The sequence below is a fragment of the Leuciscus leuciscus genome, assembly GCF_965113295.1.
Source record: "Leuciscus leuciscus genome assembly, chromosome: 8".
Classification (NCBI taxonomy): domain Eukaryota; kingdom Metazoa; phylum Chordata; class Actinopteri; order Cypriniformes; family Leuciscidae; genus Leuciscus; species Leuciscus leuciscus.
Genome location: NC_138732.1, coordinates 41790068 through 41816216, shown reverse-complemented (window position 1 = coordinate 41816216; position 26149 = coordinate 41790068). Strand labels below are relative to the sequence as shown.

The 26149-nt window shown below is 40.4% G+C and overlaps 3 protein-coding genes across 4 annotated transcripts in view; 1 reads left to right on the top strand and 2 right to left on the bottom strand.

The window, feature by feature from the left end:
- Window positions 1–21539, bottom strand: part of LOC309505095 (serine protease inhibitor Kazal-type 1-like) — a 58633-nt gene extending 37094 nt beyond the window's left edge. Inside the window, exons 1-4 of one of the 2 annotated variants that reach the window (XR_014208263.1) lie at window positions 21413–21539; window positions 21003–21028; window positions 20810–20916; window positions 20519–20699 (exon numbers count right to left, since the gene is read on the bottom strand). Coding sequence is in view for 1 of the 2 variants with exons in the window: in XM_082178491.1 (XP_082034617.1) it covers window positions 20810–20916; window positions 21003–21028; window positions 21413–21452 (173 nt within the window). In the remaining variant the exon portion in view is untranslated. Of the gene's footprint in view, window positions 1–20518; window positions 20700–20809; window positions 20917–21002; window positions 21029–21412 lie in introns of those variants that run through there. The other variant, XM_082178491.1, reaches the window with a different exon arrangement.
- Window positions 21540–23789: 2250 nt separating this feature from the next.
- On the bottom strand, window positions 23790–24669 carry LOC309505351 (trypsin inhibitor ClTI-1-like). Its single transcript, XM_082178719.1, has 4 exons — window positions 24509–24669; window positions 24282–24322; window positions 24079–24188; window positions 23790–23990 (listed from the first exon to the last, which is right to left on the bottom strand). Exons 1-4 carry the CDS (start codon window positions 24543–24545, stop codon window positions 23945–23947), a joined length of 234 nt encoding a protein of 77 aa, XP_082034845.1. The 5' UTR covers window positions 24546–24669; the 3' UTR covers window positions 23790–23944.
- Window positions 24670–25022: 353 nt separating this feature from the next.
- The window catches only part of uvssa (UV-stimulated scaffold protein A), a 45171-nt gene continuing 44044 nt past the window's right edge, over window positions 25023–26149 (top strand). The window contains exons 1-2 of the mRNA XM_082178494.1: window positions 25023–25198; window positions 25558–25679. Of these exons, the coding sequence (XP_082034620.1) occupies window positions 25570–25679 (110 nt within the window). The 5' untranslated portion in view covers window positions 25023–25198; window positions 25558–25569. The remainder of the gene's footprint in view (window positions 25199–25557; window positions 25680–26149) is intronic.

Below are 26149 nucleotides of genomic sequence, written 5' to 3'. Positions count from 1 at the left end.
TCCTTCCTTATCTCTGCATCGCCCTCTCCCTCTTCCCTTCCTTTCCTCCTGATTCAAGTCACCAAAAGTCCTCTGAGATTGTCTATATATCATGAATATACTGTATGTGAATCTATTGTTTTTCCTTGTAATGTTTGGTATCATTTTAAATGTCTCAGAGCGATTGGTAAAATGGTCGTAATTTCATTGCAGTCATTGGTATTATGAGAAAGATTGAAAACTTCTGTTCTCCTCTTTGAGTGGTGTCTCTTCAAGATATCTGATAATTCTCTCATCTCCCCCGAAACCAGGTGTCACCCCCTGGGGTACATGAATTGACCCAAAACAACTCTAAAAAATATTTGAACAAGCCTTTTGTTCTGGTCTGGGTGTTTACGGGTAGGTGACCGAGCAGTCTGTGGGAACCTGTAACCAGGGAAACCACTGTTTTCTATGTGAATATAGTAAAATGTAATTTATTCCTGTGATTCAAAGCTGAATTTTCAGCATCATTATTCTAGTCTTCAGTGTCACATGATCCTTCAGAAATCATTCTAATATGATGATTTGATGCTCAAGAAACATTATTATTATCAATGTTGAATACAGTTGTGTAGCCTCCTTTTTGTTACAGGATTCTTTGCTGAATAGAAAGTTCAAAAGAACAGCATTTATCTGAAATAGAAATCTTTGGGGAAAAGTAAATTTTTACTGTAAAACCGTGAGAATTCACACATTGGGGAATGCCTTCAGCGTGACGCGTCTGAAACCTTTATGGAACTAGTCAAATCTCGATTGGTGTTGCGTCATTACGTCACTCGTGACGTTGCATGTGAAGGTGATGCAGAAGCTACAAAGGGACGCCGGATCACAACAGCATCAGCTTCTGATTGGTCGAAGCAAGTCGTTCTCAGGAGCGCAGGAAGTGTGGCCGAGGAACGCAGCGTCTCGTTCCCTTCTCAGGGAAGAGGCGAAGGCAAGTTGCACGCCTCGTAAGCTGAGGAAATAGCCTCTACTATCCACCTGCTGATAGTTTGCTTGGAAGCAGGGGAACCCTTCTTAGGTGACTCAAAACACACAAGCAGCTGGTCCGACTTCCTCCAGCCCAAGGATCTGTGTATGTAGGCCTCCAGAGCTCGGACCGGGCATAACAGATGTAATCTAGCTTGATCATCCGACACATGCGGTGGAGGATGAAATACCTGTAGAATTATAGACCGTGCCACATTTATCGGCACCTTAGGCACAAAGCCGGGTCTAGGATGGAGAATAGCTCTCACTCTACCAGGAGCGAACTTGAGGCAAGAGGGCACAACGGATAGCGCCTGCAGGTCCCCGACTCTTTTTAGGGACGTAATAGCCAGCAGGAAAGCTACTTTTAAAGATACTAATTTCTCAGACACCTCGTTCAAAGGATGTCAGGGATAACTCTTCAAGAACCACTGGCAGGTCCCACGTGGGGACCCTGGACTGGACAACAAGGCCTTATCCTTCTAGCTCCTCGAAGGAAACGTACCATAAACGGGTGTCTCCCCAGGGGTGCCCACCCTTAGAGGCGTGTGGAAGGCAGCTACAGCCACCACATAGACCTTAAGCGTGGATGGGGAGAGCCCATCAGAGAGGCGACTCTGGAGGAACTCCAGCACCGAAACCACTGGGCAGTTAACTGGGTCCAACTGATGTTCTCTGCACATTGAATACATTCCATTTTAATGCATACAGTTTCCTCGTGGAGGGGGCTCTAGAGTTTAGGATGGTCTCAACATCCTCACTTGAGAGACCAGCATTTATGAGTTGGTCCCCCTCAGGGGCCAGACCCACAGCTTCCACAGCTCTGCCCGAGGTTGATGTATTGTGCCCCCAGCCTGAGAAAGAAGGTCCCGCCTGATCGGGATTCCTGCTAGAAGATCTATAATGGCCAGTACGGGGCTACTAGGAGCAAGCTGATCCCGTGCTGCCGGACCCTCTCTAGAACCCCTGGGAGCAGAGCGATCGGGGGAAATGCGTACAGACGTTGCCTCGGCCATGCCTGCACCATGGCATCTAGTCCCAAGGGAGCTGGATGCGTGAGGGAAAACCAGAGCGGACAGTGAGTATTCTCATGAGAGGTGAACAGATCCACTTCCGCCTGACCGAACTCCCTCCATATCAGCTCCACCGTCTCGGGGTGGAGTCTCCATTTCCCGGGCCTCAGCCCCTGCCTCGACAGGATGTCTGCTCCCACATATTTGTCCCCGGGAATAAACATTGCTCTGATTGAGAGTAGTTTGCCCTGGGACCACAGAAGAACCTGATGTGCCAGTCTGCATAGAGGGCGCAATCTCAGGTCCCCCTGTCGATTTATATGATGGCCTCTGAGGTCCGGAAGAAAATATCTGAGAGCCAGAAATACTGCCAACATCTCCAGGCAATTGATGTGCCACGAAAGATGGTGGTCCTTCCAAAGACCCCTGGTATAGCGGCCCTCCATGACCGCTCCCAAGCCTGTGAGGGACGCATCCATGGTCACTATTTTTCTCTGACACGGTGCTCCCAGCACAGGGCCCTGGGACAGGAACCGTGGTTTGTTCCACATGACCAAAGAAAGAAGGCATCTGCCTTCGTTACTTTGATCGTGCGAAATGGGTTCCCCCATGGGGAAAACCCTCTGGTCCTGAGACACCACTGCAGGGCCCTCATATACAGCAGACCAAAAGGTATCACATTGGATGCTGCTGCCAGAAGACCCAGAACCCTTTGAAAATGTTTGAGAGTGATGGCCTGGCCTAGCATGATACTCGTGACTGTGGTCAAGATGGTCTTTATACGAGCAGGAGACAACTGTGCCCGCATCATAACTGAATCCCACACTACTCCCAGGAATACCGTTCTCTGTAGAGGAAACCAGAGTTCTCTGTCCTACCGTTCTCTGTCCTCGGACCTGATCTGACTCATGATAATAGGTATGGTTAGCATTTTGAACCTGAATCTCCTCAGAGACCGGTTCAATATCCTGAGATCTATTATAGGACGTAACCCCCCATCCTTTTTGGGAACTATGAAGTACCGGCTGTAGAACCCGGCTTCCCTCTCCTGAGGAGGAACCTGGTCTATGGCTTCCTTTGCTGAGGGACTGAACTTCTTGATCCATGACCTGACCCTGCTCGGGGCTGACAAGCGTGTGCACAACCCCGCTGAATTTCGGTGGACGATACTCGAACTGAATTCTGTACCCCTTTTCCACTGTGTGCAGGACCCACTGAGATATATTTCGAAGACCCTTCCAGGTGTCTAGATATTTTATTAGGGGGACCAGTCTCTCGAGACTGACCTCGGATGTTACATTGTGGATTTCGGGGGCCTGAAGCAGTTGACTGGCAGGAACTAACCGATTAAATTTTTCTACAGGCCTCGTGAGAGGAAGCGAACTCAACAGGGGCACAATATTTTCTGGCGGACACTGCGATTTGCGTTCGCTGGAAACCAATGCGTCCCGAAGTGCACTTGACGGCGGGAAGCAGACATCGATTTCCTGAGGGCTCTGCAAAGGAGTGAGTTGTTGATGCTCGATCACGGGGGGGGGGGGGGGGGGGGATCGCCCTCAGAGGCCTGCGCATCACGTCAGGACCTTTTAGCCGAAGCCTTCCTCACCTTAATGACAGTCCTCAGATCTGCCTTCGGCTTGGAGGACTTCGGCCGAGGGTGTTGCCTCTGGCCCCAGGCCTTTTGAGAGGCAACACCCTCCGTCTGCTGCTGCAGGTGCGAGGAGCTGGTGGCTGCCTCGTGGGACTGCCCCCTGGCAGCAGATCCACAAGATCTGGAACGAGAGCAGGGGATTAATTCCTTGAATGCGGCTGACTATCGATTCGGCTCCTGAAACCTTTCGACGACAGTGTTGACTGCGTCGCCGAAGAGGCCAGAAGGCAAAAGCGGGGCATCGAGGAGGAAAGCCCTGTCTTTCTCCCCGCTGTCGTCCACCTCTTTGAGGAGGTTGGCCTAGTATGCCCGCAAAAGCCCCATCGTATGCAGGCATGCACCAGCCCGACCTGCCGCCATATATGCTTTCTCCTCCAAAGCTGATGTAGTACGGCAGGGATTGGAGGGGAGTGCCGGAGCTCTCAGGGACGATGCAGCGTCTGGCGAGAGATATAATGCTAACGTCTCTTCGACCCGCAGCATCGTCCCATAGCCCTTCTCTTCCGAGCCCACGATTGATGAATATATATGAATATTTGGGCTCAATAGACGGGATGAGAAGGACTTATTCCACGATCTCGACACCTCGACACCAAAAAAATGGGAGGCTCCAGTGCGAAGGCTGTGACCGGGCTTGCAGGAAGCACTCATCTAGTTTACTTTTTCTCATGGCTTCCTGCTTTTCTGCTGGCCAATCGATATTTAATTTGGCCACTGCCCTGGTCACAACCTCCAGCAGCTCCTCGAAGGCAGGAGAATGGGGTGGCGAATCCTCACATTCTCCTGCCTCAATGCTCAAAATATCTAACTCCTCGGAGCCAGATAATTCGAGTATCGGGTCCTCGTCACGGGCGAAAGAAACCGCAGAGCGGGCTTCTGACCCGTGCGCAGGACCAATGGCTGCTGAATGCTGAGAAAGGGCCGAAGCCGTCTCAACATCATCTGCCAGCTCCATTTGCGATTCCCATGTGTGCAGGCTGCCTCGACAGACGCGGGACCTGACCAACGGGGAGCGCGAGCCTGGCCTGATTCATCAATCAGGCTCAGGCGGAAGCGGAGCGTTCTCAGGGGCATTAGATCACAGTTTGCACAGACATGCCCGTGCATGCTCCACTCCCAGACAAACAACACAGAGCGAGTGTGTGTCACCCTCGCTCAAATAGTGCGGGCAAGGGGACGCACACTGCCTGAATTGTTTCTCCTTACTCGCCATTATTTTTCTTTTAAATATTGGCTTGAGTGAGTACGTTAGACAGACAACGCAAAATAAGACAAAACAGTCACACAGAATGCTTGCTGAAGATCAGAAAGCTGACCCTGTTGTGATCCAGCGTCCCTTTATTGCTTCTGCATAACCGTCACATGCGACGTCATGAGTGACGTAATGACACAACACCAATCGAGATTGGACTAGTTCCATTCAGGCTTCAGACGCATCATGCTGAAGGCGTTCCCCAATGTGTCGATTCTCAACGCAGTGCGAGTTCCCTTGAAAGGGAACTGTAATAGTTTAATAAAAAAAGAAGAAAAAACCCTTACATTTTTTGATGATCTCGTGAGATTAGGACTAAGGATTTTGATAATTTACCATTTAGTAATACCATAATATTACTAAATAATTCACCATTTAGTAAAAGATATAGAGATATACATTAAATTATATAGATACTAGGTCATGAAGTTCATCCATAGGTTTTCTAATTTTTCCAGGAAAACAAAACAAACACGCGTTAACACATATATTTTACAGTGTATGCAATTTGTGTGTGCTGGGCTTCAGTGAAGTTTCACCAGAAACAGTTAGAAATCAACCAGGCGTGACACTAGACAACCAGTCTATAGTGTCTGACGAAGAGCCTACGTGCTCGAAATGTTATCCTCAGTGTGGGAGTCTACTATAAAAAAATTTGGAGCCGTGGTGTGCCGACCTTTGTCTGCTTTTTATTATTTTCCTTGTTGAGCACCAAATTTGAGCAATTTTTTTTTTTTTTTTTTTTTTTACTGTAGATGTTCATGCTTTGGATCTGGTTTTACTAGACAACCAGCAAATGCAACTCCCTAGAAAAATATACTGATACTGAGATTTGAGATACTGATAAAAAGATACTGAGATACTTAAAACAGCCGTGTTTTAAGTATCTCAGTATCTTTTTATCAGTATCTCAAATCTCAGTATCAGTATATTTTTGTCAGTCTCATGAGCAGTTTTGAGTCCACATAATCACATGTTTTACAGGTTTTTTTTTAATACAATTTGGGACTTAAAAGTTCAAAGAATAAACAATTTATTAATTTACTAACAATATAGAAATACCTTTTAGAGTAAATAACTTTCACAATGCAATGCTCAAAATATTTAATTTTTTTAAATAATATTTTTCAACACATAGGGCCCTATTTTAACGATCTGAAACGCAAGTGTCAAGCGCAAAGCGCAAGTAACTTTGTGGGCGGGTCTTGGGCGCTGTTGCTATTTTCCCGGCGAGATAAATGACTCTTGCGCCCGACGCAAATCTAAAATGTGTTGGTCTGAAGTAGCTTCATTATTCATAGGTGTGGTTTGGGCGTAACGTGAAATAAACCAATCAGAGCGACATCTCACATTCCCTTTAAAGGGTTAGTTCACCCAAAAATAAAAATTATGTCAGTAATTACTCACCCTCATGTTGTTCCAACCCCGTAAGACCTTCGTTCATCTTCGGAACACAAATTAAGATATTTTTGATTAAATCTGAGAGCTGATCACTCCTCCATAGGCTTTTAAGTGATTGAAAGTTGCTGGCCCAGAAAAGTTATTAAAGAGATCGTTAATATAGTCCAAGTGACTACAGTGGCTCAATCTTAAGTTTATCAAGCAACAAGAATACTTTTGTGCGCAAAAAAACTAACAAAAATAACAACTTTATTCCAGTATTCATTTCCTTCTCTCTGGGCCTCGTAGTGTTTAAGCGTAGCGCGTCTGTGTTGCACGTCACCACGCATCACACACATGACATGCGTCGACCAATAGTGAGCCTACGTGGTGACATGTAACACAGACGCGCAGCGCAAAAACACTACGAGGCCCAGAGAGAAGGAAATGAATAGTGGAATAAAGTCGTTATTTTTGTTTGTTTTTGCGTACAAAAAGTATTCTCGTCGCTTGATAAACTTAAGATTGAGCCACTGTAGTCACTTGGACTATATTAACGATCTCTTTAATAACTTTTCTGGGCCAGCAAGTTTCAATCACTTAAAAGCCTATGGAGGAGTGATCGGCTCTCAGATTTAATCAAAAATATCTTAATTTGTGTACCGAAGATGAACGAAGGTCTTATGGGGTTGGAACAACATGAGGGTGAGTAATTACTGACAGAATTTAAATTTTTGGGTGAACTAACCCTTTAAGAGCAGGCGCGCTTGTTCTAAAGCGGATTCCTATTGTAACGGCGGATTTGCCAGACGCACGCCAGCAGCGGTTCACAGCCGAGGAGATTGACGTTCTTGTCAGGGACATTGGGGATAGAGAAACCCACCCAAATTAACTTCGGTTAAACAGGCGTATGATAATTTGGGTAAATGTGTAAGCTAGATGTATGCTTTTATAATAAATTGTCTATCTGTCTATCTATCTATCTATCTATCTATCTATCTATCTATCTATCTATCTATCTATCGTAATAATGTATGATTTGCAAAAATTAAAACTGCTGCTTCTGTGTAGATGAGAGAATCAAAGTGCGCGTTGTGCACACGCTACATTGATTATGGCCAAGCATGCGCCCTTAAAATAGCATATGAATAACATGCGCAACGTGCCACTGACTTTAAACAATTTTTCCTGGTTAGTGGCGCAATTGTTTTCTAAACCTGCAAAATAGCATGAAGGAACGTTTGCGCCGGAACACGCCTCCTCTTTGCGCTGAACCGCCCCCGGGAGCGCAAGTGTATTTCCTAACTTACCGACGTGCTTCTGTGGAGGGAAAAGTCCGCTTTGCGCGGGTGCAAAATAGGAATGATACATGCGTTGGTGTACAAAGTCAATTGCGCTGGGTGCAAGATAGGGCCCCTTAAGTTCAACACATTACAACACAGCAAACATTGCCTGAGTCAAAGGGGGGAAATTTAATAATAACAAAATCAAGTATGACAACACAATATAAGTAGATATGATGATAATAATAATAATAATAATAATAATACATTTTATTTCTGATGCACTTTTCTAAAATCCAAAGCACTACAGACAGTAAAAGCAAATAAAATACAGAAGTACAAGAGTAATACAAAAATAATCATTACAGTACAACACAGTAAAATACTAATCATGACAGTCTATAAGCAATTTTAAAAAGATGAGTTTTTAACAACTTCTTGAAACTGGCTAATGTGGAAGCATCTCTAACAATAAGAGGAAGTGCATTCCATAACCTGGGTGCAGCAACAGAGAAAGCTCTCTCCCCCATAGATTTTAATCTACAGGGAGGCTGCTGAAGAGTAAGTGAATCAGTAGACCAAAGGGAACGGGAAGGCGTGTGACTTAAGTCACAGATATAAGAGGGGGCTTAGCTTTGTACGTTTGTGTGAGAGTAAAAGCAATACACGACTGAACAGAAAGCCAATGCAAGCTATAAAGCATGCCTGTAATGTGCTGACGTGGTGAAGTGTATGTAAGCACACGTGCTGCTGAATTCTGGATGTACTGCAGCCGTTTTATAGACTTAGCAGGTAAACCAAACATGCATTACAATAATCAATCCTGGAAGTAACAAATGCATGAATAAGCCTTTCAGTGTCAGGTAGAGTAAGATAGGGCCTAATTCTTGCAATGTTTCTGAGATGATGGAATGCAGATTTTGTAATACTCTTAATATGTGAGTCTAGTGTTAGGTGAGCGTCAAAGATCACACCAAGTTTACGAACATAAGATATAATAAAAAATAAAACTCTCGTCCATAATCAAATGAAAATTTCTCACTTTGTGAGTAGCCGCAGGTGTGCCATTGAGTAGAATAGCTGTCTTAAAAGAATTCAATTTAAAAAAAAATTATGGTGCATCCACATTTTTATTTCCTGCACACACTCCGAGAGAATTTTAGAGATGACAGTATAGGATCAGATTTGGAACTGATGTAAATTTGAGTATCTTCAGCATAAAAGTGATACCCCAAACCATATTTCCTAATTATTTGCCCCAAAGAAAGCATATAAACACTAAACAATATGGGACCCAGGATAGATCCCTGAGGAACACCATGGTGGACTTGTCCAATTTCAGATTTGTTGTTTCCCAAGACAACAAACTGGAAACGATCAGTGAGGTAAGATTTGAACCAGTTAAGCACAGTACCAGTGATACCAAGCCAACTCTCCAGCCTATTTAGCAGGATAGAATGGCACTGAAGCTGCACTGAGATCTAACAAGACCAAGATGGTAGAGCCTCCAGAGTCAGCTGAGACAAGCAGGTCATTCATAACACGAACCAAGGCTGTATCTGTACTGTGTCCCTTTCTAAACCCAGACTGAAAAGGTTTGAAAAGCTTGTTGGATGACAAGTGTGAGTGGAGTTGTGCAACAACAACACGTTCCAAAACCTTAGCAAGAAAGTGTCATGAATGCGAGGGGAAGCAAGATGCAGGTAAAATATGTTTATAAATAAACAGTGATGGTCAGTTCCACACAAACACGACACACAGGGCAGGAGAGTGACCCAGGGACCTCGATGGGCAACCGGGCTGGTGCTGGATGGCAGATGAATGAGGAGTCCGTGAATCCAGAAGTGCGATGATGACGTCAGGAACCAAAGACACCGAAGACCACAAGAGAGCGCCAAACAGGACATGAACCAACACCAGTAAACACCACAACAATCTGACAACACAAGACACCAGTCACTGAGAATATATAGGTGAGTAGAGTGGAATCAGCTGGTGCTGATGATCAGCGGTAATTGGAGGACACACCCACACTAACCATACACACTACTCACAATCACACGAGACGAGGAAGAGACAGCGAATTCATGAACCGTGACAGAAAGGGCATATTTGAGATAGGCCTATAATTTGATAGGTCTGACTTATCACATCCAGGCTTTTTAAGGATTGATGCATGAGGTCCACTATAGTGGACAGATGATTAATCAGATTTTTCTCCCAATCTAAAATCAAAACTTGAAAAATGTAACTGTGATAGGACTCATTAGATATTGCTTGATGCTGCAATATATCTTTTTTTTACCTACAAGAGTCTCCTAGGACAGAAGGAATGGGTGATATTCCGGAGCAACTTGGCATTTCTGACTGACCATTGGCCATCTTGGTTTTGAGGGGGGAAAAATCTAAACACAACGGCTTGCCACTTGGTTGCAATGTATAGGATGATGCACCAGGGTCCACTGAAGAGGATGATGTGCAACTTTGCCATCAAAACCCGTGCAAATTCAAGAAAATGCTTTTTTAATATCTGTCCACTGTAGTGACCACTATGCATAAAAGGGTTAAGTTAATTAATGGGAAAGACCACCTTATTTAGATATGTCTAAGTCAAAGTATCATGTAAAATGTAAGACCTCTCATTAGTAAAAATAAGACTTTGTAAGACTTTTTATGACCTTAAATTAAAAACAAAACAAAAACTAATTTAATCCTTTTTGAGGATTTCTGCATAACAATGTGAAAATAAGCTTTAGCCTTGGACTTGGACAGTTTTGCATCTTGCCTGACTTGATCAATTATATTTATATTAGAAGACTTTACATAACCATTGTTACATGATATTTAGGATTATTAAATTAAATGATATTTTGCATAAAAAGAAATGCAGTTGAATGAAACAGTGCAGCAAGACCTCAAGTTCAACTCACAGATTCACTATTTCATTATTTCATTAAATCAACAGCAGTATTTGATGTCCTTTAGTGATTATGAGTCATGAATGATCACTTCGAATTGATAGAAGTATACAATTCTCTTCTATAATGTAATAAAAGACACTTTACCCAGTTTGAGAATCATGTCTGCATAACAGGTGTATGATCATGATTGTTTTGGCCAGACTGATTTAGATGTGAAAAATAAAATCTGACTGAAAGTTTTAATCTTTAATCTTTTTTTTTTTTTTTTTTTTTGAGATACCTAAAAGTTTGAACACAACTTGTTTAGATTTATGGCTTTGATTTTCTCACAGTTTTAGAGTAAAACATGTTTTTGAAAATATATATTCTATACATAAAATTTAAAACACATTTTTCATGACAATAAACTTACATTTCTGTCACTTTTTTTAAGTTCACTTTTTAAAAACCTTGTTTCACTTCAGCAATAATTTTTCAAGCGTCGTCTTTGAAAAGAGATCAAACTTCAGTCTGTGTTCTACAGTGTTCAAGATTTACCACAGTTTAAGTTGGAAATTAAATTTTCAGGTGAATAAATGGATTAAAAATACAGTGTAAATATAATTTAGTACCATAAAATCCACAAAAAATACAAAACATTAAATAAAAAAACATTAGCAAACTAAAATATATAGTTAATTTCACTGATATAAAAAAAATGTATTTCGGTCATTTTTGACTGACATGCGAAGAGCACCAGAGGTAAAAATCCTTTAAAAATTATAACTATTTTATTTACTTTATAGTTTTTTTTTATTGTTGTTGTTTTAACCAATTCAACCAGAACTCAACTGCTGAATAAATTACTCTTTAAAATCATATTCATCTTGAAAATAGCCTCAAAGAACCTTCCAGAGATCAATTCTTAATTATTATTTTTTTTGTTCTTAGTGTGAAGAACATTTTAATAATCTAAAGAATCTTTTTCAACTATAAAGAAATGTGCAGTGGGAATGTTGAAGGTTCCATGGTTCCTGCAATTATTTTTACGAGTGTATCATGATTAACTGTTCTGAGGTGGGAGGGAGAAATTATAGAAATTAATGTTCGTGACATCATTTGCGTAATGTTGTCTCCCTCTGCTGGAAACACACACACACACACACACACACACACACACACACACACACACACACACACACACTCGTTCATCCACGGCCTCTTCACTTTCTCTGAAACATCTGTCGCCTTTTCCTAAACTTATACTGAGATTAATAAAATATGTACAAATGTTTTGATTAAAGAATGATTTTACTGAACAACTTTATGCAACAGCCTAATGCATAACATAAAAACATTAATCAATAAATTAAAACTAAAACATCCCCTGCTAATATAATAGTAAATGATCAAGAACTCTCTCTTTATCACTTACATAAACAGACACTTAAGACATAAATGTATTCATATTTTCATAGATCATATGATATTTACATCACAATAATATATGATATTTACATCGTACAATTTAACAAATTTTAAATAGTTTCACAAATTCACATCTAATCCTTGAAAGCTGATAATGTTAACAGTAATCAGATTGATAAAGCCAAAAACATTTGTCTTTTTGTAAAAGTGCGAACTGAAGATTAATCTTTCACTTATATTTTGCTGTGCCATAAACCGCAGAATAAAAGCCACTACACTATTATTATATAGGGAACGACAACTGGCGGCCCGCGGGCCAAAACTGGCCCGCCAGCAATATTTTCTGGCCCGCCGGATTATTTTGGAAGTTCTAAATGCTGCACAAAACTCTTCCACTATTTGAGAAAAGCTGTAGTCGCGCTGCGATTTCACCGCGGGATTACATTTTAAAGTATAAAGCTGCGTTCACACTACACGCGACAAAGCGACACGATACCATTCATTTCAATGGGGAGCGGGCGACTTCCGGCGACACGCGCGGTCGCGACCGTTGGGGACTGGATGGGGCGTGTCTGGCGACACGACAAAGTTGAGAAATGTTTAACTTTATGCAAATGAAGAGCGACTTTCGCGAGCGACAACCAATAGGAGTGGAGCCTGGAGCTCGCGTCATCATCCTTCTCCGCTCAGCCCCTCGCCCCATCGACAGAAAGATTTTTTTAAATCTAAAATACTACTGTTATTGTGTCATGAAATGTAGTTATATGAGTTTTTCAGTCGAGAATGTAGTTGTTTAAAGCTCAAATATGTGGTTTGTTTATACAGATAGCACCTATTTTCAATTTTGATCTGATATTTTCGGAGTTGTGAGACCCAGGTACTCGTTCATTTAACTTACATGCTTTACGAGTCTAAATATTTAATATTTTCTCTCCAGAATGTTTGTTTTTAGCGGCAAGAAAACTGATTCGCTGTCATTGGATGTTATTCATAAACATTACAAGGCAACCAGTAGTGGGAACGCCCACTAGCGACCTCATCGCCAGCCACCAGCGACATGCAGCGACAAAGTCGCTTGTAGTGTGAACGCAGCTGTGCGTTCACACCGGACGCGAATAGCTCGTCAAATTCGCGCCTGCCGCGTCTAGTTATACGCTTGACCACTTTGTGTCCATTCGCGCGTCAAAAGACGGTAGCGGTCAGAACTCTGGTGTACTTTAGACGGAGCGGGCGGTCTGACTGAGAAAAGCCCACTCCTGACATCTTTTGACAGCATATCCAATTCTGACCACCTGTACACCTATCTCTGAGGAGCTGTTTGGTACTGAAACCATGATTGTCAGTCAACAACATTCTTTTTTTGCAAGGATGTTTGAAATAGTTCGGCAGAAAATAGCCTACTTCATTTGTCAGTAGGGCAATATGATTTTCGTTTATGTTGCTTAGAAATATGAGTGATAGGCTTTGTCCTATTTAATTTATGTTATTTATATTTCCAATTTTTTTTCTGTGGCATTTTTTTTCTCTGCTGACAGTACAATGTTAAAATAGCCTAATATTTATATTGACACGAACACAATTTTTGTATAGTATTTATAATTATTATAGGCTACTTAATCTCCTTTCCGTTACGCTGGGTTCACACCGGACGCCGAAGCGGCGCGGAATGGAAAATCACGCGCAGTCCGGCGCCTGCCTGTTCACACCAGACGCGTATTCTCCGCAGCGGTCGACAAGCGCTTCGTTGTTGTTTATTCAGAGCTATTTTTTACATCATGGGTAAGTAAATAACCTCATGAAATGAATACACCATGTTTCTGTAACCAAGAAGTCTGTACACTTCTTTTATTAATCCGTTGTCGAGACACACACGCAGCCAGAGAGAGAATATGGTAGACAGTTTTTTTCTTTGTTTGTTTTCATCTTTCTTGTCTGTTTAGATACACAAATATGATCGCATTTGTCACTCGCGGTATTTTAATTTGAAAATTGCTTTTATTTTGACAATTGACCGGATGTCTCGTGTTTCTTGGTGTGACTTCCTGCCGGAATGGACGCGGATCACTCGCGGTCGCGCAAAAAATCAGGGGGGCAGGGTTTCATATTATTTTGAAGTAGCCCCGGGCGCCGCCATTGGCTAGCGGACCATCACCTGCTGTTAGCATCCCATTGACTCCCATTCATTTTGGCGTCACTTTGACAGCGAATAACTTTACATCTGAGGCGTTTAAAGACTCCATTTGTCCATTATTTATTTCTAAAGAAACACGAAAATGTATAAAAGGCTCCATTACCGTGTATCTTACGTTATGGCCCCGTAGAAGCAGTTTTTGTAAAAATAGGCTAACGATTGCGTCATAACCACTCGACTCTCTGTCGCACAGTAGAGAGATTACCGTATGGACAGGAGGAGAAGCTCGCGCGCAATCGGGGGGACGTGGAGGCAAAATGACAAAGTAATTAATCAGAATACTTGGCAAAAGTTTCTCCTGCTTCTAGCTCATGGACAGCTCCTACTCACACTCTCCGTCTCTGCAAGTTTCGGAAGGGAATTATTCAGATTTCTCTCGGCACAGCTACTAGTAGATAGACGGGTTGCTCACGTCACATCTATGTCGTCAAGCTCAGTTTGAGTCTGCGCAGTACGCTCGACCATCAGGAAGTTGGTGCTTCTATTTGACTTCACTTGTCTCCGTTGAATCCAATGGGGTCGCTGTGTCCAGTTTATATACTGTCTATGCAAAAAATAGACCAGACGCCGAAACTGGCGCTTCACGGCGCGAGCCGGCCGCGGCGCTCCGCGTCTGGTGTGAACGACACCATAGGTTAACATCGGCGCCGAAAGGAAGCGGCCTCCGTTCCGCGCCGCTTCTGCGTCTGGTGTGAACCCGGCCTGAGAGACATTTGAATGTGAGATTCTGGAAACGAGATCTAAATTTTGCGGACCCGTCAGGTCGGGAAATAAAGCGGGTGAACACCGAGTGTATTTTAAGCGGTTGCTGAATAGAACCTTGTGGGAGCGGGACGAAAAAAGAAAAAAAAAAACAGTCCCGCGCAGACCTCCTTAAACCTTAGGTGTGTATGTGTGTGTCCCGAATAAATAATAATAATAAAAAAGGAATAAAGTCGGACTGTAAGCGAATGAGGCATGATTGCTATTCACACCTTTATTAAAATGGCTATAATCTGTTACCACAATAGTACTTGATCTGTTTAAAATGATTTCCCTTGATATATGCCTTAGGTGTTAAATTAAAAATTAAAAATCAAAATTAAAATTTGTCTAATCCAGTAATTCATTTTTTTCTATTTTTGATTTGAGCACAATCAGAAAATCAGAAAACCCGTCGTTATTCGTTTTTATCATTTTAGTTCAGGAAATAAATAATGGAAAAACAAGTTGTTTTTCATCTTTTTATTTTTGGTTTTAATTTGAAAAAAACGATTGAACAAATGATCCACGGACGGTGACGGACCCATCATATTCCGCGATATAGGCCTATATAAGAGTATTTAATTTGTATCCATACGCCTACTCCGTGTAGCTGGCCCGCCATCTACTGGCTAAAAAAAATATTGGCCCGCGGCCAAAGTTACTTGCCGACCCCTGGGGGTTCAACAGGGCTAAAGGCATACCTTAAAGCTGCCGTCTGCAACATTTTTTTGATCATATTCAGTGTAATCGACACTATAATCCGACAGAACAACATAAATAAAGTGGTTTTAGAAAAAAAACCCGAGCTTCTAACTCCACCTGGAGCGTGTTATTTGTTTTGCAAAAATCCAGCGCTCCCGCTTCATCAGGTCCAATCAGCGCAGGGGGGTGTGAGATCTGACTGTCAATCACAGGTCGTGCACACGCCACAGATCCCCCCTCACTCGCGCACGTTAATATCACATGCACACGCCACGCCTGAAGTTCGCCTGGAGATTGCATGAAGCGTGATGGCGGAGAGAAAATCTACTAACAAGCTTCCAATTCCTCGGTTATTGCTATCTATGGATAGATTAGCCAGGGCAGCCTACCTCCGAGTCCATGGTGTTGATAGATGCTGAAGAGACGGACGCGTTCACAGAAAATCAGGTACACACGCACAGTGACGCACTGACGAGCACGACCTCGATGGGAGGGGTGCTCGCTGGTAGTGGGGGAGGGGCATGAGAGTTGTAAACATTCAAAATTTTGGCTAATCGACCCAATCTGCTAGACTTGCCGACGGCAGCTTTAAGAAAAATGTGCTTTTCACTAATAACATAGTGTATGAATGCATAAAGAAATGTGTTTGTGCTGAACATTGATGGAGCAAAATATTTTGTGTGAAAATAAATCACAAAAGCGTTTTTTGTTTTGTTTAAAGATCTTATATGCATGATGTGGCCAGGAGGGCCTCCAGAAAGCTTATTTTATTTCATTTTGATCATATTTTTTACATTTTTTTTAATGCTTTTTTTTTTTTTTTGAGATTGTTTTGTTATCTTTTATTTACCTTTAAATGACTAGATTTAATAAATAAATAGTAATTTACTAATTTAAGCACATTCCTCACATTCTTTCAACTTACATTCACAATAACTCTTTATTTCATGCATAACCCTTTTAATTCAGCTCAAAATATCTTACATTGGGAGTCTTTGCCGACCTCTTGTGGAAAATAAATAATATAACATGATATTTCATGACTCTTGCCACTAGATGGCCTTATAGCTCTATATGGAGCAAATGAGCTGTTCCTCTGGGTCATAAAGTATGCATTCAGATATTTCAGATATATTGCTGCCACATACATATCATTTTTTTCCACTCAATTATGTCGTTAAAACAACATATTTTCTAGGCCTTATAAGGACATGTGTCGTCATGTACAAAATATGTCTTTATCCACATAAGTCCTGGGGTCTTGGACCCCTCTGATGAACACTTACCGTAATTTGTTTTTGTTTTTTTGTTTGTTTTTTTAAATAAAAAAATTAAAAAAGAATAATATGATAGTATGTTTTTAATAATGTCTAATTTATTTATTTTTCAAAACCACTTTAGCAAAGTTTATACTATTTTCTGTTTATTTTGAAAAATAAAAGTCAAGTCAAGTCAAGTTTATTTGTATAGCGCTTTTCACAATACAGATTGTATCAAAGCAGCTTCACAGTATTAAATTAAAATAATACAACAAAGTTTTTTCAAGAGGAATTTATTGATTGATAACATTAAATTAAATATCCCCAAAACATCCCCAACTGAGCAAGCCAAAGGCAACAGTGGCAAGGAACCGAAAAACTCCATCAAGTGACCTAATGGTGTCCTAAAACTCCATCAGGTGACCTAATGGTGTCCTAAAACTCCATCAGGTGACCTAATGGAGAAAAAAAAAAACCTTGGGAGAACCCAGGCTCAGTCGGGGGCCAGTTCTCCTCTGGCATTTATGATCTAGAGGCCGGATTGTAGTTTGAACTGTAGGATTATATGAATGCCTGGCTGAAGAGATGCGACTTTAATCTAGTTTTAAACTGGGAGAGCGAGTCTGAGCAACGAACAGTATCAGGAAGACTATTCCAGAGTTTTGGAGCCAAATGTGAAAATGCTCTCCCTCCTTTGGTGGTTCTGGATATCCTAGGTATGACCAAAAGCCTCATCTTTGTTCAATAAATAAATGTTTGACTATAAATCTTTGTCAATAATAATGTTAATATAATATATATATATATATATATATATATATATATATATATATATATATATATATATAAAATAAAAAAACAGAAACAAAATTATTTTGAAAAGTAAATATTCTGGAATCATATGTGATCCCATAAAAATGTAATATAGATTTACAGTAGCAACAATAAAATATATTTTATTATATGATAAGATTAATATCATATTTTTAAATATGATGGTTTCATTATAAATATAGTAATCTCTAGGGTGGACACCCAGCTTAATATATATTTATTTACCATCTGAGTCTAACCACGTCATGTCAACAAATGGAAAAGTCAGCCAGCTGTTTAATATCATGTTAACCCTCTACAGCACACAGGAAAGTTTTATTAAGCCCTATGTTCAGTACATGTTTCTTTAAATGATTGCAACCAGTTAGAGTGTTTGAAAAAGTATCAAATAACAGTCCAATAAGGTTTGGGAGTCACTATCAAGTACCACTTGAAGGTGGGACGTCCTTTTCTGACACATGGTCACAGGAGCACATGGTGTGAGAAGAAGGCTAGATTATTTGCTTTAGTAATCTTATATAAAATGACATGAACTGTACATAAAAAAAAAAAAATATGTGTGTGTATGAAGGTGTAAAAAGGTGGAAGCCTTTTGGCAGGTTTTATTAGGTTTTTTTATTTTTATTTTACATGTTCACAAAATTTGTTTTTCTTTTCGAAAAATAAAACTTATTGGTGGAGCAGAGTGATAGATGGCTCACAGTCTCTGCTCTAATTCATCCCAAAGGTGTTCTATCGGGTTGAGGTCAGGACTGGTGCCAAGTCATGTTAGAACAGGAAGGGGCCAAACCCAAACTGTTCCCACAAAGTTGGGAGCATGAAATTGTCCAAAATGTCTTGGTATGCTGAAGCATTAAGAGTTCCTTTCACTGGAACTAAGGGGCCAAGCCCAACCCCTGAAAAACAACCCCACACCGAAATTCCCCCTCCACCAAACTTTACACTTGGCACAATGTAGTCAGGCAAGTACCGTTCTCCTGGCAACCGCCAAACCCAGACTTGCCGGACAGAGAAGCGTAATTCGTCACTCCAGAGAACACGTCTCCACTGCTCTAGAGTCCAGTGCTTTACACCACTACATCTGACACTTTACACCACTGCATCCGACGCTTTACACCACTGCATCTGACACTTTACACCACTGCATCCCACGCTTTACACCACTGCATCTGACACTTTACACCACTGCATCCCACGCTTTACACCACTGCATCCCACGCTTTACACCACTGCATCCCACGCTTTACACCACTGCATCCCACGCTTTACACCACTGCATCCCACGGTTTATACCACTGCATCTGACACTTTACACCACTGCATCCCACGCTTTACACCACTGCATCCCACGGTTTATACCACTGAATCCCACGCTTTACACCACTGCATCTGACACTTTACACCACTGCATCTGACACTTTACACCACTGCATCCCACGCTTTACACCACTGCATCCCACGGTTTATACCACTGCATCCGACACTTTACACCACGGCATCCGACACTTTACACCACTGCATCCCACGCTTTACACCACTGGATCCCACGCTTTACACCACTGCATCCCACACTTTACACCACTGCATCTGACACTTTACACCACTGCATCCTACGCTTTACACCACTCACTTTGCATTGCACTTGGAGATGTAAGGCTTGGATGCTGATGCTCGGCCATGGAAACCCATTCCATGAAGCTCTCGCACTGTTCTTGAGCTAATCTGAAGGCCACACAAAGTTTGGAGGTCTGTAGCTATTGACTCTGCAGAAAGTTGGTGACTTCTGTACACTGTGAGCCTCAGCATGCGCTGACCCGCTCAGGGATTTTACGTGGCCTAACACTTCGTAGCTGAGTTGCTGTTGTTCCCAATTGCTTCTACTTTGTTATAATACCACTAACAGCTGACCATGGAATATTTAGTAGTGTGGAAATATCACGAATGGACTTATTGCACAGGTGTCAACCTATCACGGTTTCATGCTTGAATTCAATGAGCTCCTGACCCATTCTTTCACAAATGTTTGTAGAAGCGTCTGCATGCCTAGTGCTTGATTTTATATAACTGTGGCAGTGGAAGTGATTGGAACACCTGGATTCAATGATTTGGAGGGGTGTCCCAATACTTTTGCCAATATAGTGTATCTCATAGACTCTAGTCTAGAGCTCTAAACATGAACCAGCACCGTGTATGCGCACAAAATTAATCACATCTTCTTCAAATGAAAATGTGCAACTAAGATCACTGATATAGCTGTACTGATCATGAACGTGATGACACAATGGATTATTCTGATACACAGAAGACGATGTAGACAGAGCTTAGTTTAGTGCTCTTAAATTTAATAAATGTTCTTCTGCGTTTCTGCCTCGTTTTGGGAGTTTGTTGTTATGAAGGGTTAGATTTTTTAAATGCTTCATTGAGCCAGTTTTATTTTATTTTTCTCCGTGGTCATATTTTAATATCCATGTGTCTGTATAATGAGTGTGTTGCAGGTCTGTGTTTTATTGGTTGTTGTCTCCCCTTTTCCCACCTTCTACACTCCCAATTTTCCACAGCTTTACACTCCCATTTCTTGAGACTTTTTGCAACTCTGAGGTGTAAATGACCAGACTAAAGTGTTTCATAACACTTTAAAAACACCACATATAAACAACATTAAAAACTTGATTTTCACCAAAGAGGGACTTTAAAAACAACACATTACAGCAACAGATCGCCTCTTATTTAAGACAAATTATGGCATTTGTGATACCTTTATAATATTCTGCTCTCTAGATATGGTTTGCGTGCCTCTTTCAAAGTAAACCATCACCTATTATTTCCCCCTATTTTATCATCTTGTCTTTCAAATTTGACTTGAGGAAGAAAAGAGAACCAAACAGAACAGCTTCAATATGCAACATTTATTTATGGATTAAACCATTACACATTCAGCTCATAATGAATGAGACATGAGAAGCTGACTAAAGGTCTGTCAAGCTGAATCATGGTGCCATTCCTGTGTTACTCCTCCAGATGTTCATTTAACATGGGCCTTGCTTCTGGATCAAGATTTTAGTGTTTGATGCCCTAAAAAAGAGAGAGATTAAATTGAAGATTAAAGTTTGAAAGTTACAGACTCTAAACTGGTTTTAAACCTACAGTACTTTATTTTAAAATACATGCATTTTTAAACTCACTTGATGGCACCACACAGCATGCATTCATTGGCGTATGTTATTCCATTGGATCCACACACGGGCGAATACTCCAGTGTGCACATGTTAGACGAGTGCCTGCAATTAGGCTGGTCACATAAAAAGAAAAAAAAAGTTATTTTATGGAGTTATTTTCATGTGGAAAGAAGCAATTCTACAGCCTTTATTTACTCACCTTTCTTGCTCCATCAGATATGGCCACTGTTTGTCAAGAAGGAAACACAAGGATTAAAGTTTATCATGATATGACAAGAGGAAATAACATACATGCTAACTTCTAGTTTTGCCCATTGAACCAAAACTGAACTTTAGACTTTTTGTTTTGTGAACTATTACTTAAATCACACTTACAAATGTCTGAATGTGACTTATCTTAAGCATTTTTCATTTGTCCTACTTGGCAAAGATGAATTAAGACTCTAAAGAATGTGCAGACTTTATTGAAATAATCAAACTCTTCATTATGAACCAAATTAGACTGTTGCTGAGTATCAGTGTGTATCGCAGCTCCTCATGTGACAAATTACCAACATCCTAACATCAGCTGTTTTGTAAATGAAATCATGAAATCATTATATTACTCACCTAGGACGCAGAGAAGGACGATGACTCCTCGTGCAAACATTATTCACAATCTGAGACTCACTGACAATATGATCAGTGATAAAATGATCCGCCTATTTATATCAATACTGTATCCGCCTCTTAACGTGGGAGCGGACCGTCCATCCCACTGATTCATCACATCACACACACTAAGCACCTATAGTTTAATAGTTTATTTACTTTGGCTGGTAGATGTGTGTAATGTCAAATGAATAATCACTTGAGTTGTACAAAGTCAATCATGGATAACAAATACAGTTTAATCTCTCGGATTCCACCAAATCATTCAGTTCCAGTAAAGCTACTCAACTGGGGAACTATTTTCTGAGTTCGGAGCTTCTTCAAAAAAGATGTTCTGTACAAAGTACAAAAATGTTACACATATTATCAAACTTTTGTTTTGTCTTGCACAAAATGCACAAAGGCCGAAGGTCCTTTTTAGAACAATTCATGCATTTTTAAATCCCCATTATAGATCTCCACTGATTTGTGTCTCATTTGACACAGTAGATCATGACATCCTTTTGCAAAGACTTGATCATGCAGCTGGGGTTCAGGGATCTGTGCTGTATTTGGTTTGCATCTTACCTTAAGGAAAGAACTTTTTCTGTTAATTTGGGGAAATGTTTCTCATCTCATTCTCAAATCTCCAATGGTGTCCCACAAGTCTCTATTCTGGGTCCTCTTCTTTTTGCCTTATTATGTAAATGCTTGAATTATTCAGAAACCCAACATTTTGTATGATTTCTATGCAGATGACACTCAGCCTTATCTTCCTGTTAAAAACCACAACTGTTCTGTGTCTAATCTGATTGCATGTCTCCAAAACATTAAATGCTGGATGGACTTGGATTTCTTAAATAGTAATAAAACTGAAATAATTGCTATTGACCCAACAGTTCTGTCTTCTGGCATTGGTAATCAGCTTGGTCCCCTCTTTTCCAATGTACGAGACTGTGTTAAAAACATTGGTGTTATTTTCAATCCCACATTGTCATTCTTATTCAATATGTTTGAGGGTGTAAAATTTCCATGTATCCATTTTTTTTTTTTTTTTTTTTTATCTTCACGTCTAAATTTGTTTTAAGTTTGTTTTACATTTGTTGTACAGCAGTTTGGTTTCAATGTCTGTTGTTTTTAAATGTGTTTTATAAAATTAATAAACTTAGCTTGTCCATTCCATGTCTGTTCATTTAATCATTTTAAAAAATATGTGTAAATATCTGCAACCATTTGTATGCGGCACTAATAGAATATAAAAAAATGCATATAAAAAATGCAACTTTGATCATCATCATAAACCTCAGGGACTCCAGTATTATATGAGCTGATTGTATTTTCTGTTCAGTGAGGTTTGCAGTTTTTAGCCCTGTTGGACATGTGAGAATACTGATACCCGTACAATCCTTACTGAGGGATTTCATCACAACAGTGTCATGACAGTCTGAAAATAAATGTTAGCCTTGGACTTGGATAGTAGAGTTTTGCATCTTGACCTTATGAAATTATATTTATATAAGACGACTTCACATAACGATTTCTAAATTATATTTAGACAACAGCAGTTCTGTAGATTATATTTTGCATAAGAAGAGATGCAGTTGAAACAGTGCAGCAAGTCCTCAAGTTCAACTCACAAACTATTTCATTAAATCAACAGCAGTATTTGATGTTCTTTAGTGATTATGAGTCATGAATGATCCCCTTGAAGGTATACAGTAGTATAAAATTGTAATGTAATAAAATACACATCAAATGTACCTTTGTTATAGCCAATCGGCCATCAACAGAGTTTTATATAAAACAGCCTGTCCTGTTTGTTGTAAATATTTAGTGTATATGATGTGGGACAAAGTTTGTTCCCTTGCCTTCATTGTGTCAGAGATGCGAGATATGATACCACTGTAGAAGATGATTGGCCCGCGCAGTGGGAGTAATGTTGTGTTTGACTGTTTATCCAATGCAATCCTGGAGTGTGTTGTAACTACTTGGCATCATTGGAAAAGTTGTTTTTGTGCCGTTTGATTTAGAAATAAATACCCATGTCATTTTTCCATCACTCAAATGCTCTACTAGAAGTCAAATTAGGCCATTAAATCAAACTTTGACATTACCATTGTTTTTTGGTGTTCACACACTGATCCATTACCCCTTTCTCTCCGAAGCAAATGGCAAACACACACAATGTTCATATTACCTCATTGAATAAAGTCTCAGTTTACTCATGTTGAACAATTGCCATTTATGGCCATTTTGTCTAATTCTCCTTTGTCTGTTTTTTGATGCGAGACCGATTCAGCTGAGAAATGCTCCAAATAAACATTTAAACTCAAGACAAAAAGTACAAAGCAACGAGTTACTACATAAATGCTTTATTTAAGGATTAGAACAATTTTAAAAAGGACACACAACAGGGAACAAACACTTCATTTCATCATTAAAAACATTTTTAAAAAGCAGCATGTGGTTCCAGCCTTCATGCCATCCCAAATATAAACGAGTGGATCGGTCTCAGCATTCTCCCGTCCTGGAGATCGCAGTGCTCACCTTGAGCTCCCTATGACAAGACAGACAAACGACAAGGTTTCAGTAGGACACTAGGAAGAACATTCAAACTGAAACGTTAGAAACGTTGATTTACATACATGTTATCCAGACACAGCATGCACTCGTTTGGGTAAGTGACTCCATCAGTTCCACACACAGGGTTATATTCCCGGGTACAGATGGGAAGGAAGTATTCAGAGCACTTTGGCTTTCCAAGAGAAGCACACAGAATACATTAAATACATGTAACGTTAGTGGTTAATTTAAGGTTATAAGGAATAGGTTAGAATCATCAACCCACCACTTTAGAGCCATTAGGGATCACAGCTGCGCTTGCCAAGGCTGTATAGATGAAACATACACACACAAAACATAACTAACTACGTGATATGAAGAGTCTGCTTTATACTTATTGTGGTTTGAACTTTTAAGGATTAAAGATACAAAATAACATCGTCTTTGTTACAAAACACGCTCAAAACATCAAACTTTGATTATCCTTATTGCCAAAACCAGTGATAAACTCACCTGCCAAGCAGAACACTAGACAAATACGTCCCAGCATGATTAAGTGTTTGTTTGTTTACAGCGTTGTGTTGACTATGCTATCAATAACTCTCAGGTGTGGTGAGAACCTTTATTGCTCTTTTTATTACCGTTTATTACTCCCGCCCACAGAAAAGTTACACATTTACAAAGTGCGTCACTCGAATCCTACTACGCCAAAGGCTTGGCTTTTGAATATTCATAAATATGCCTCACTGATTGGCTGACAACCAGACGTGGGTAAGTGGGCGGATGTTAGCGTGGCGAATAAGAATTAAGGAAGGCTCGACCAATGAATATTGTTTTTGTTACGTAAGCAACGTCAGAAGCATCTAATTAATAATCATAAGCGATTCGCACACGTGAAACTGTAATAGACACACCCATATTCAACGTTACAGTGAAAGTAAATGTTATACAATTATAATAATGATTATGTTTCGGCTGTAGTTCAGTCAGTTTTCAGTGAAATGTTACACGAGCGAGACTTTTATTTTGAAAATGGTGGACTCTTCACAGCTGCATTTGCTCACTGTATCTTTGTTTACATTCCCTGCTCAGTCGCACTAAAGACACTGAGATGAGTGCACTTCGTCCCCACACGGAAACATACATTTTATACAATACCAGTAATTAATAAAGCCCTTTTCATTACAGCAAGTGGATGAGGAGGTACGTGTTGTGTCATTCGTCCTATTCAACTGAGGAAAGATACACTTCTGATACAGATGGTCAGATGAGACGAGAAGCTCTCTGTCACTAGTAGATTGTATGAATTACTCTATCTATCTATCTATCTATCTATCTATCTATCTATCTATCTATCTATCTATCTATCTATCTATCTATCTATCTATCTATCTATCTATCTATCTATCTATCTATCTATCTATCTATCTATCTATCTAAACAGCAGTTGCATAACAAAAGTAACAGTGAGTAATGATGACATAAGAGGAGCAACTATTTCTCAGTGATGGTTGCATTGTCTTATACTTTAATCCTTTAATCCTCTATTCATTCTGTTTTAGGGTTTTATCAAGATGGACCAAACAATGCGAGATAAGCTCTCACAACTGGTTGAGGAGTTGACAACCTCTGGAGAACCACAGTTGAATCAAGACAAAATGAAGGAAGTGAAGAAAATGTGCAAGTATGATATAGAGTTTTTGGTTGTATCGTTTTGTTCACAAACAACGTTTCACAGTTAGAAAATAAAAATAAAAGTCATGTGAATAGATTCAGAACATTCTGGGAAAGATTTCACTGGAACAGGAGTGGCCAGTTCTTATAGGGGACGACCCATACTATATGCATACCTCACTTGAAATTATTTTACTGCAGTGTTTTGGAGATATATGTCATTAAAACCTCCAAAAACACCACTCTTCCTAACAGAATATCTCATTTGTTTTGCTGATAGTGAGAGATTTTGCCCCATCACATCCACTGCATTAGTAACCGGCCATTACCCTAGTCTAGAGCCGGTTGAACTTTAACCTGGGAGTGAAGTAAGAGTTTAACCTGGTTACAATCTTTTGCTTAACCGTCACGCACTTTGTGCTGGCAACCAGGTGTGAGACAGAAATGCTTCCACAATTTTTGATTTCAGACAGCCATGCT